The sequence below is a fragment of the Lepus europaeus genome, chromosome 15, assembly GCF_033115175.1.
Source record: "Lepus europaeus isolate LE1 chromosome 15, mLepTim1.pri, whole genome shotgun sequence".
NCBI classification, from domain to species: domain Eukaryota; kingdom Metazoa; phylum Chordata; class Mammalia; order Lagomorpha; family Leporidae; genus Lepus; species Lepus europaeus.
The window spans coordinates 29859972-29873134 of record NC_084841.1 but is presented as its reverse complement, the minus strand read 5'-3'; the positions used below and the strand labels follow the sequence as shown (position 1 = coordinate 29873134).

Sequence of the window (13163 nt, the reverse complement as noted above, 5' to 3'; positions counted from 1 at the left end):
GATCCAAAGCCAGGAGACACGAGCTTCCTCCAGATCTCCCACATAGGTTAGGAGCCCAAGGACTTGGGCTATCCTCTACTGCCTTCCCAAGCCATAGTAGGAAACCAGATCAGAAGTGGAGCAGCCAGGACTTGAACCAGCACCCATATGGGATGCCAGCACTGCAGGCGGTTGGCTTCACCTACTACGACACCATGCTGGCCCCAAATTGTCATTTTCTTTAAAAGAACAAAATAACTATTTATTCATGTAGCCTCATCAAGTATCTGTGCTTATAGATTTTTTTTTTTTTTTTTTTTTTTTTTTTTTGACAGAGTGGACAGTGAGAGAGACAGAGAGAAAGGTCTTCCTTTTTGCCGTTGGTTCACCCTCCAATGGCCACCGTGGCCGGCGCGCTGTGGCTGGCGCACCGCACTAATCTGAAGCCAGGAGCCAGGTGCTTCTCCTGGTCTCCCATGGGGTGCAGGGCCCAAGGACTTGGGCCATCCTCCACTGCACTCCCAGGCCACAGCAGAGAGCTGGCCTGGAAGAGGGGCAACCAGGACAGAATCCGGCGCCCCGACCAGGACTAGAACCCGGTGTGCCGGCGCCGCAAGACGGAGGATTAGCCTAGTGAGCCGCGGCAGCAGCTGCTTATAGATCTTTATCACAATATTGAACATTATAAGATTATACATACATTTTTGTTTTTAATTTATTTGAAAGGAAAAGAGATCTTCTATTCCACTGATTCATTTACCAAATGCCATCAACTTCCAGGGCTGGGCCAGGCTGAAACCAGGAGCACAGAACTCCATTTGAGTTTCCCACATGGGTTGCAGGGACCTGAGTACTTGCTGTCATTTGCTACTTCTTAGGATGCACTAAAAGGAAGCTGTCTGAGGTCAGTGCTGTGACTCAGTGGATAAAGCTGCCATCTGCAGTGCCAGCATCCCTTGTGGGTGCTAGTTCAAGTCCCGGCTGCTTCATTTCCAATTCAGCTCTCTGCTGTGGCCTGGGAAATCAGTAGAAGATGGCCCAAGTCCTTGGGCCCCTCCACCTGTGTGGGAGACCCAGAAGAAGCTCTTGGCTCCTGGCTTCACATTGCTGCAGCTCCAGCCATTGCAGCCATCTGGGGAGTGAACCAGCAGATGGAAGACCTCTCTCTCTGCCTTTGCTTTTCAAATAAATAAATAAATCTTTTTTAAAAAAGGGGGGGAGGGGAGCTGGGTTGGAAGCAGAGTATCTATGACTCACACTGGCATTTCAGTATGGAATGCGGAATGCAGGCATCCCCGGCACCACAACCATTTATGCCACAATGGTCATCCCTAATCTGAGTTTTTACTCAAAGGATAAAATATCCAAATAAAACCTCCTTGAACTAGATGGTGTCCTTTTTTTTTTTTTTTAGGTTTTTATTTGCTTACTTTAAAGAGTTACAGAGAGGCAGAGACAGAGAGAAATGTTTCCATCTACTGATCCACTCCCCAGATGGCCACAATGGCTGGAGCTGCGCCAATCCAAGCCAGGAACCAGGACTTCTTTCAGGTCTCCCACACGGGTGCAGGGATCCAAGGACTTGGTCCATCTTCTACTGCTTTCCCAGGCCATAGCAGAGAGCTGGATCGGAAGTGGAGCATCCGGGACTCAAACCAGTGCCTATGTGGGATGCCAGCACTGCAGGCAGTGGCTTTTCCCGTTACACCACAGCGCTGCCTCGTAAATGGTGTTTTTTACAGTAGCATCATGCAGTGCTTTACAAAGCACTTCTATATGTGTTTCTTCATTTGAGCCTCTCAATAAGCCTATAATAAAAATGAGCAAGAGTAGTTTCTTATATGAAAAAAGATTGGAGCAGAGACATTAAGTAACCTGCTCCAAGTCACATAGCTAGGTATTAGTGAAGTCAGAATCAGACTTAAGATTGTGTGACCACTATTTTATTCTTTTATTATATCAGATTAAGACTGCCTGAGTTCAAAGTAAAAGTGTTATCACAGCCAATAGAAGAAGACAGATTTTTCTCTTAACCTCAGATTCCTAAGCAAGATATTTACAAATTGGGTTCATAGATCAAATACTCTTCCTGAATAATACTACAAAAGTTTTTAACGTTATTCAAAATATTAACCATAACCACACATATGTTTAGTACTGCACATATGTGCTCTATAATAGCAATAATTTTGCTTAGACCCTGATGACTGCTTTTAACATAAACAATGGAAAATCAATCGGAGCTAGCTTAGTGCACAGCAGATTCTGCTTCCGATCCAGCTCCCTGCTAACATGTCTTGGAAAGCAGGAGAGGATGGCCCAAGTGTTTGGACCCCTTCCACCCTTGTGGGAGACACAGGTGGAATTCGAGGATCTTGGCCCAGCTCCAGCTTCTGTGCCAATTTGTGGAGTGAACCAACAAATGGAAGATATTTAGTTCTCTTGTTGTGTAACTGTACCTTTTAAATAAATAAAATAGATCTTAAAAATGAAAAATAAGTTGACACAGATTGGCTTCCAATTCATTATGTAATGTCTTTGTAGGATCCATTCTGGAACAGAATGAAGAAGCCACTGCACCTTTTGGATTGTATACATGTACTATTGACAAGATATGTTGAGAATCCTAGCCAAGTTTTAAATTGTGAGAGGTAACTATAAATTAAATATTGAATTCTAGAAAAAGCTTTTAAGCACCTCTAATAAATATCTTGGTAAAAAAGTTTGGAGAAAATGTGATAGCAATAACTATTTAAATTAGATTGATCAGCCTGTGTAAAAAGTAGTTTTTTTCCCTTTTTCCCACACTTGTCAATTGCTTCTGAACTCTTTCTGCTTTGAATTAATGACCTATGACTGTGACATTTTAATTATGTCTATGTGATATTGATCATTTCAGTAGATATTTTAGTAACAGGAATTACCCCTGCTGCTTCCTTTTTATTATAGCCTTCAAATGAAAAATGTTGGTTATATGGTAATTGACCTCCCTTGTAAAATTCTTTCTCTATTTTCATTTATTTGCCATTTACTTTGTCATCTAATCCTTGCCCTTCTGTGGAACTCTTAAGTAATATTAGCAGAAGTTGGAGGGAAGAAGCCTTATAGCAGGAAATATTTCTGAGTTATCTGTAGTTGATCAGGTGTCTTTCCTTTGCAGGAGAAGATTTACCAATCTCTGCCTGGATGCTGTTTGTGGTTACCTGGTTGAGCTCCAGTCAATGAGCTCTTCAGCTGCAGTACAAGCCATTACTGGGAATTTTAAGTCTCTTCAAGCAAAGCTAGAACGGCTTCATTAATATTGTAATGTAATTTCATATGTGCATTTTGATTTGTAAAATAAAAGCTCAGCTGGGTCCAGACATCAGGTGTTCTAAATCTAAGATTTTAAGAACAATTTTAATAGAAATGTGTTTTTAATAAGTTGCTTATGTCTACAAATAGTACATTTGCCAATGACTTATATTTTATGACCACTATTTTTGTTGTCCAGTAATTGGGTTAAAAAACAACTGATGTGGGGCTAGTGTTGTGGTGTAGCCAGTAAAGCTATCACCTGCGATGCCAACATCCCATGTGGATGACAATTCAAGTCCCAGCTGCTCCACTTCTGATCCAGCTCCCTGCTAATGACCTGGGAAAGCAGTGGAGTATGGCCCAAGTGCTTGGGCTCCTGCACCCACATGGGAGAACTGAAAGAGGCTCCTGACTTCTGGCTTCAGTCTGGCCTAGCTCTGGCTGTTGGGGCCATTTGGAGAGTGAACCAGTGGTTTCTTACTCTCTGTAACTCTGCCTTTCAAGGAAACAAATCTTTAAAAAATAAAAACAAAAAACACAACTGAAGTAAGATTATAATCTTAACGCAAGGATACAATTATTTTAGAACTCTGGTTTTTAATTCTGTTGCCTGCTGAAACTTTGAATTTGAAAGTTTTATTATTCCTTTTGAAGTTCCTCCGAGGATATGGATATCAAAACTGAAACAGGCCAGCTAAATAAGTCTGTACCCATAATACTATATTCTACAACAGTCCTTAAATAGGCAAATAACAGTCTAATAAAAATAAAATTTTTATATGTTGGGTTCATCTTTGGAATATTTCCTCCAGCTACCAGTCAGTTGAAGATTGACATATATGTGGTTGTTTATGAAACAAGTGATAAACCTGCAACTAATGTTCTGTGTCCTCAAAATGTATACAGGGAGGGACCCAACTCTTTGGCCTTGTGACTACTGATTCCACCAGAGCCCTTCTTAAAGTGAATGCTTCAGACCTTCAAACCGGCAGCATCAGCATCACCTGAGAATTTTAAAAATTGAGATTTATGGCTCCTACCTCAGACCTACTGAGTCAACCTACTGGGCTTTTAACAAGCCCCCAGGGAATTCTGGTGCCTGTCAAGTTTGTAAACAATTCTCATGGAGGATACTACAGGATTGAAATTTCCCTATGTTTCCTCCTCCCTACTCTACAATCAGCAGGCTTTACCCAAGCTACACAGTATGCAAGTATAAAGCAAAATTGTTAGTTATGTAGTTTTTAATTAGTCTTTAACAGCTTTGGAATAGCTAAACCAAGTGACCCAAAGTCATAGCAACCAGGGAGGAGAAGAGTGGGAATGACCACAGTTAACACAAAAGCTAAAAGATGGGACTCTCACTCTCTCCTTTATAAGAGTAATTAAGTTCTGCTAGTTGTCACTAATGCATGTGTAATAGTTTTTAAAATATATCTTGAAAATTGTTCATATACACTTAAATTTTTACAGAACATAGAGTTCTCCACATTTTTTCTCAGAATTAAGCTTCCTTTTTCCTTTGAGGTTCTAACATGTAATGAATTGAATATTGCTACCTCTCAGAATTTTCAGCTTTTCAGTTTTAGTTTAATCTTTTTGAATGAATATGTAAAATTAATATAAGCTAATATTATCAGTTTTGTAAATTTAAGAGTCTTGTTATGGCTATGTAAAATGAAGGGATTGCTTAAGTGCTATAATTTAAGTGTGATTCCATTTCTGCAAGGGATACATATCTATAACTCCAGTTTTATGACAAGCACATTTATACACTAACATTAATATATATGTTAAATATACTCAGCTCACAATGTTGAAGGTCATCTTTTATAAGGGCTATACACTAGCATATTAAATGGTCAGAGGGGCCAGCATTGTGGCCTAGCGGGTAAAGCCACTGCCTGCAGTGCTGGCATCCCATATGGGCACTGGTTTGAGCCCCAGCTGCTCCACTTCCAATCCAGCTCTCTGCTATGGCCTAAGAAAGCAGTAGAAGATGGCCCAAGTGCTTAGCCCCCTGCATGCATGTGGGAGACCAGGAGGAAGCTCCTGGTTCCTGGCTTCAGATCAGCCCAGCTCTGGCCATCCTGGCCATCTGGGGAGTGAACTAGCAGATGGAAGACCTCTCTGTCTCTCTCTCTGCCTCTGCCTCTGCCTCTGTGTAACTCTGCCTTTCAAATAAATAAATAAATCTATAAAAATTAAAAATGAATGGCCAGAAATCTGAACTCTTATCCCTTTTATTCACATCAAACACTTTGAGAGAGTTTAAGAATATAGCTCCATGGCAGATACTCACAATAGCTTTGGTGGGAGCCAGGGTAAGATTCCATAAGGGAAGAAATTAAGTCCCTTAATGTTTAGTTCTCTAGAACCTTAGCATCCATAATAATAATCTATATGGCCTTTCACAACAGATCAAGTTCCACCCGCTACTTGATGCGGTTCCTGGCAGTCAGTGCATCCAACATGGAGCAGTATTATTTTAGCACATTTGTCCACTGGGTCAACAGATTTTTACTCAACATGTTTCTTTGTATTGACTATTAAACAATTAGCAAGGGTACATCAGAAAGTTAATGGCAGGGCTAGCACTGTGGCATAGCTAGTAAAACAGCTCACTGCAGTGCTGGCATCCATATTGGTGCCAGTACGAGTCCCAGCTCTCTTAAGGCCTGGGAAAGCAGCAGAAGATGGTCCAAGTGCTTGGGCCGTTTTACCTGCATAGGAGACCCAGAAGAAGCTCTTGACTCCTGGCTTCAGATTGGCATAGCTCCAGCTATTGCAGCCATTTGGGGAGTGAACCACCAGGTAGAAGATTCCCTCCCTCCCTCCCTCCCTCCCTCTCTCTCTCTCTCTCTCTGCCTCTAACCCTGCCTTTCAAATAAATAAATCTTTTTTAAAAAAAAAGTTCATAGCAGGGTGAACTTAACAGTCTAGAGATGAACCGGTAGATAAGGGCTCTTCTGTGTCTATGTCTCTCAAATTTAAAAATTAAATGGTTTGTCAGAAAATGGAATTAAAAGATAACTTTATTTTGGTGTAAAAGATTTTTAAATCCATATGTGGTATTTCCATAGTATGTATTTCCTTAAGGGTTTTGTTGTTTTATCTTATTTGTAAGAAAGAGGGAGAGAGCAATTTCATTGCTGGTTCACTCTCCAAATGACCCCAGTGGCCAAGACCCAGTGGCTGGGTCAGAACCAGGAGCCAGAAATCCAAGTCTCCCATGTGAATATCAGTTACACAGTTATTTTAGCCACCACTGATGCCTCTGAGTCTGCAGTAGCAGGAATCTGGAGTCAGAAGTCAGAACTAGTATCAAACCTAGGTATTCCAGATGGGACACAAGCATTTTAACTGCGGGGCTATGCCACCCAACCCTCCATAAACTGAAAATTCCTTTTAGAGACAGTGATTCATTGCTTAACATACTCTGAAACAGTGCATAATGGGGAGTCACTCTAGCTTGGCTAAATGGTTAGGAAAGAGAAAAACCTAATTTGACTTAACTGTTATTGATCCTGACATCTGTGTGATAGATGTTCAACATTTCTTTAATTGTACCTGACTTACAGCTGATTTGTTCATAAAACATCTGTCTACTAACCACATAAACTTAAATGTTTTATTAGCTTCATCTTGACTTTCACTACTTATTCTCAAGTAATTTTCTGCCTCCATTTTTTATCCTGCTCATAAGAGGAAAATTGTAGTGATACATCAAGGAAATTAAGAACTACAATGTTAGGACCAGTGCTGTGGCACAGTGCATTAATCCTCCACCTGCAGCACCAGCATCCCATATGGACTCTGGTTCTAGTCCCAGCTGCTCCTCTTCTGATCCAGCTCTCTTGTTAAGGCCTGCGAAGGCAGTAGAAGATGGCCCAAGTGCTTGGGCCCCTGCACCCGCATGGGAGGCCTGAAGGAGGCTCCTGGTTTCGGCCCAGCTCCAGGCATCGCAGCCATCTGGGGAGTGAACCAATGGATGGAAGACCTTTCTTTCTATCTCACAGTTTGTAATTCTACCTCCCAAATAAATCTTAAAAAAAAAAAAAGAAAGGTTTTGGAAGAGTTTATAATTTCCTTTCTATTTTCTATCAATGTCTTCCTTTAAATTCTATTAATAAAACATTCTTCAGAGTTTTATGAGTTCTTTAGCAAATCACTGAAACTATTTTGTTCATGAAAATAAAATTGAAGTTGAATGGTGAGACTTAAGTCCAAAATTAATTACTGTCTTAATTCACTTCCATTATTCTGCTTCAAATAGTTATATAAATATTAAACTATTGTTTTTACTCGTACTTCAAACAAAGTTTATTTCTACAGCATTACAGCCTGTTTGAAATTAAGCATTTGTTTTAAAGCTGTGTCATCTTTTCTCTGGCAGCTTCTATCAGCAGGAGGACTAACTGAAATCAGTCAGTTCACCACGTTGGATTCAGGAGCCTCATATCCTATCTCCAGTCCACCCTTCAATGATATCCTAGAGCACCTCTGCCAGAATACCAGCGAATCTGAACCCAGCCCTCTCTCCCTACCCTCTGCCCACACTGCTTCCTCTATTTTCTACCTGTCTTTACTATGAAAAAGTAGGGATTATTTAAATTATTTCCACTTCCTCCAAATCCAACTAGTCATCAACTTCTATGCAAATCCATATATGTCCAATTCAGGGTTTATTCAGGTTATCCTGTTTCACGTGGAGTCCTATAATAGTGTCTGGTCTTCTTGCCGCTAGGTTGACCCCCTCCTCCATTCCTTTTTCCACATTCAGAACAGAGTGGTCTTTTAAAAATGTAAATCCTTAAATATATTATGTTCCCTTCTCTCTCAGAATAAGTTATATAGTCCTAGGAAGGCAGATAAGAATTCCATTGCAGTTGAGCAAAAGTATACATTTCAAGTGAATTTTACCAAAAAATAATTTATTGGTCTCAAAGCTAAAAAGTCCCCCAGATACAGATCTGCTTCCACATTGCTAGGTCCAGATCCTCTGTATCATCAGAGCTTTCTCTAGCTCAACTCTGCCCTTCTTTTCATGTTCACTCTGTTTTTGCAGTTCACTGCATTCCACTTGGTAGGGTATGGGCAGTGTAACATCATCCTGTTAACTCAAAGGAGATACAATTTAACAGCAAAGACCTAGGAACGGCTCTGATTGTGCTGGGCTGTTTCATACTCAGTCCTCAGGTATAATGGTATAGGATCATCACCCATGCCATATGGGACAGGAAAGAAGAGCTTCCCTAAAGAACTGGATACTGGACACACATCACTTTACTACATCTCTCATTTGCATTCCCAAAAAACTCCATTAACCCAGAGCAGGATAGACAAAAATGCCCCAAGGCATATAGTAGTCACATTAGCAGACTAGTAAAGGACATCAATGAAAAATGCACAGCTAAAATGACACTTGGTGACACAATAAGTGTTTGCTTACTAAAGTTGCAAACAAAAATATATACCCCTTGTACTCAGTATGATATTGGAAGTCATGACAGTTTCATTACAGCAAATGAAAGGTGTAAGACAGGCTAGGAAAGTAGAAGTAGGGGCTGATACTGTCGCACAATGGATTAAGCAGCCACTGTGATACTGGCATCTGATACCAGTCCTGGCTGCTCTGCATCCAATTCAGCTTACTGCTGAATTGTGCCTGGGAGAGCAGTGGAAAATGGCCCAAGGACTTGGGCCCCTGCCCCCCAGGTGGGAAACCCAAATGGAATTCCTGGCTCCTGGTTTCAGCCTGACCCAGCCCTTGCTGTTATAGCTGTTTGGCTATTTGGGGAGTGAATCAGAGAGATCTATCTTGCTCTCTATTACTCTGCCTTTCAAATAATTTAAAGGAAATCAGAAGTGTTATTATTCAAACAACATGATTGACCTGTAGGAAATCTTATTGAATATACAAAGTATTAGAATGCATCAGCATAACTAACAAGGTCACAAGGTACATGGCCAAGGTACACAGATACATATTATACATCTCATATAGCAACACATAATAAACATTTTAAAATAATGATTTGGCCGGCTCTGTGGCTTAACAGCCTAATCCTCCGCCTTGCGGCGCCGGCACACCGGGTTCTAGTCCTGGTCGGGGCGCCGGATTCTATGCCGGTTGCCCCTCTTCCAGGCCAGCACTCTGCTATGGCCTGGGAAGGCAGTGGAGGATGGCCCAAGTGCTTGGGCCCTGCACCCCATGGGAGACCAGGAGAAGCACCTGGCTCCTGGCTTCGGATCAGCGCGATGTGCCGGCCGCAGCGGCCATTGAAGGGTGAACCAGCGGCAAAAAGGAAGATCTTTCTCTCTGTCTCTCTCTCTCTCATGTCCACTCTGCCTGTCAAAAAAAAAAAGAAAACAATGATTTAAAATAGCATCAAAAACCATAAAATAAGATTAATTTTAGCAAAAATGTATAAGACCTGTGCTGAGGCCAGCTTCGTGGTATGATGCAAGCATTCCTTATAGGTGTTAGTTCTTGTCCATGCTGCTCCACTTCCGATTCCACTCCCTGCTAATGGCCTACTTGGGCCCTTGGCCCAATATGGGAGACCCAGATGAAGTTCCTAATTCAGCCCTGGCCATTGTGGCCATCTGGGGAGCCAACAAGCAGACAAAAGATTTTTTTTTATTTATTTGCAAGTCAGAACTACACAGAGAGAGGGAAGGCAGAGAGAGAGTCTTCCATCCGCTGGTTCATTCCCCAATTGGCCACAATGGCCAGAGCTGCGCCAATCAGAAGCCAGGAGCCAGGAGCTTCCTCTGGGTCTCTCACGTGGGTGCAGGAGCCCACACACTTGGGCCATCTTCTACTGCTTTCCCAGGGGATAGCAGAGAGCTGAATTGGAAGTGGAGCAGCCAGGACTCGAACCAGAGCTCATATGGGATGCCAGCACTGCAGGCATCGGCTCTACCTGCTATGCCACAGCAACCCCCCTTTTTCATGCAAACTGACAAGCTGATTCTAAACTTTGTATGGAGGGACAGGCATTTGGCTCAGCTGTTAACACACCACTTGGGACGTCCTCACTACATATCAAGCGCTTGCGTTTGACAAATGAGGCTCTACTCCCGATCCCAACTTCCTCCGAATGTGCAGCCTGGGAGGCAGCAAGTGGTGATGGCAAAACTAGGGGGTTTCTGCCACCCATGTGGGAGATCCAAGTTGAGTTCTCAGCCACTGTCTTTGGCCTAACCCAGCTCTGGCTGTTGCAAACATTTAGGGAGTGAACCAGCAGATGGGAATATTCTGTCTCTGTCTTTTGGCCTTCCAAATAAATAATTTTTTAAATTTATATGGATTTGAGAGGTACTAGAATACCCAAAGTAGTTCAAAAAAAGAATAATATTGGGGCCGGCACCGTGGCTCAACAGGCTAATCCTCTGCCTTGCGGCGCCGGCACAACGAGTTCTAGTCCCAGTTGGGGCGCCGGATTCTATCCCGGTTGCCCCTCTTCCAGGCCAGCTCTCTGCTATGGCCTGGGAAGGCAGTGGAGGATGGCCCAAGTGCTTGGGCCCTGCACCCCATGGGAGACCAGGAGAAGCACCTGGCTCCTGGCTTCGGATCAGCGTAATGCACTGGCCGCAGCGGCCATTGGAGGGTGAACCAACGGAAAAAGGAAGACCTTTCTCTCTGTCTCTCTCACTGTCCACTCTGCCTGTAAAAAAAAAAAAAAAAAGAAGAAGAAGAAGAAGAATATTGGGAACATGACCTAATTTCAAGGTTGGTTATAAAGCTACAGTCATAATGATGGTGAGGTGTTGGTGTAGGATACACCTGGCAATGGAACAGAACAAGTACAGAATTTTCATAGATGCACACACACAATAATACTTCACTAAGTTTGTGGAAGGCATTTGGCACTGCTTGGGGCATCCACACCACGTACTGGGGTGCCTGATTCCAGTCCTGGCCCAGTTCCCATCCAGCTTCCTGCTAACATGCAGCCTGGGAGGCAGCAGGTGAAGATGGATCCTCAGCAGTCACATGGAGATTTGGACTGCATTCCAGGCTTCTAGCTTCACCGTGAGGTAAGCCCCAGCTACTGCAGCATTTGGGGAGTGAACTAATGGGTGCCTATCAATACATTTTAAAATAAGAGATTTTTTTTTTTTTTTTTTTTTTTTTACAGGCAGAGTGGACAGTGAGAGAGAGAGACAGAGAGAAAGGTCTTCCTTTGCTGTTGGTTCACCCCCCAATGGCCGCTGCAGCCGGCGCACCACGCTGATCCGAAGCCAGGACCCAGGTGCTTCTCTTGGTCTCCCATGTGGGTGCAGGGCCTAAGCACTTGGGCCATCCTCCACTGCACTCCCAGGCCATAGCAGAGAGCTGGACTGGAAGAGGAGCAACCGGGACAGAATCCAGCACCCCAACCGGGACTAGAACCCGGGGTGCCGGTGCCACAGGCAGAGGATTAGCCTAGTGAGCCGCGGCGCCAACCTTTCTTTTCTTTTTAAAGATTTATTTACTTATTTGAAAGGCAGAGTTTACGGGGGGGGGGGGCAAGAAAGAGAAATTTTCCATCTGTTGGTTCACTCTCTAAATGCCCATAACAGCTGGGACTGGGCCAGGCAAAACCAGGAGCCAGGAGCTCCATTTGGGGCCCCCACATGAGTGGCAGAGACCCAGGAACTCCAATCATTATCTGCTGCCCCCAGGGTGTCAGCAGAAAGCTGGATCAGAAGCAGATGCAGGGGACCAGCACTCTGATACAGTGGAGTAAACCGCTGGCATCCCACATGGGCATTGCTTTGAGTCCCAGCAGCTCCACTTCCCATCCAGCTCCCTACTAATGTGCCTAGGAGTGCAGCAGAGGATGGCCAAAGTGTTTGGGCCCCTGCACCCATATGGGAAAACCAGAAGAAGCTCCTGGCTCCTGGCTTTGGACAGGTCCAGCTCTAGCTGTTCTGGCCATTTGGAGAGTGAACCACTGGATTGAAGACTTTTCTCTCTGTGTCTCTCTGTATCTGCCTTTCAACTAAATAAAATCTTGGGACTTAGTCCCAGGCATTCCAATATGAGAAGTGGGCATCCTGAGCAGTAACTTAGCCATCTGTGCCATAACACCCACCCCTGAAACAATTCTTGACATGCATATTGATGTCTTGTCAACATTAATTGGGCTGGAGGCGGCACAATGGCCGTAGCCGGCAAAGCCACTGCCTGCAGATTTGCATCCCATATGGACGCTGCTTCGAGTCCCAGCTGCTCCACTTCTGATCCAGCTCTCTGCTATGGCCTGGGAAAGCAGTAGAGGATGGCCCAAGTCCTTAGGCCCCTGCACCCACATGGGAGACCCAGAAGAAGCTCCTGGCTCTTGGCTTCGGATCGGCGCAGCGCCTGTCATTGCGGCCATCTGAAGAGTGAACCAGCAGATGGAAGGCCTCTCGCTCGCTCTCTGTCTCTCTCTCTCTCTCTGCCTCTCCTTCTCTCTGTGTGTAACTCTGTCTTTCAAATAAATAAATAAATCTTTCAAAAAATGATTTAGGCAAAGCGATCACTATGATCCTGAGTGTTCCATGCCCTGCAAGGTATGCCAAGAATGCAAGGCCCTCACTGCTTTTTATCCAGGGTGTTTTTCAGGTTTGTGTTTGCCAAGGTAACGTTCAAACAGCCAGCCGATTTGCCATTTACTATAAAAACAGTAAATCCCTCACCTCAATAGTCCTCTACTATCACATGATCCACTTTGGGAATCTCAGTCACCCAGGAATTGAGAGGCACGGGGAGGGGCTGGCAAGGTGGTGCAGCAGGTTAAAGCCCAGGCCTAAAGCGCAGGCATCCCATTTGGGCATCGGTTCTAGTTCTGGCTACTCCTCTTCTGATCCAACTCTGCTATGGCAGCTCCAGCCTTTGCAGCCACCTGAGGAGT

At 43.8% G+C, this 13163-nt stretch overlaps 1 protein-coding gene across 1 annotated transcript in view; it reads left to right on the top strand.

The window, feature by feature from the left end:
* NUP155 (nucleoporin 155) overlaps positions 1 to 7326 on the top strand; it is a 76462-nt gene extending 69136 nt beyond the window's left edge. The window contains exons 34-35 of the mRNA XM_062211711.1: positions 2524 to 2630; positions 3140 to 7326. Coding sequence (XP_062067695.1) covers positions 2524 to 2630; positions 3140 to 3278 — 246 coding nt within the window. The 3' untranslated portion in view covers positions 3279 to 7326. The remainder of the gene's footprint in view (positions 1 to 2523; positions 2631 to 3139) is intronic.
* Positions 7327 to 13163: the final 5837 nt, after the last annotated feature.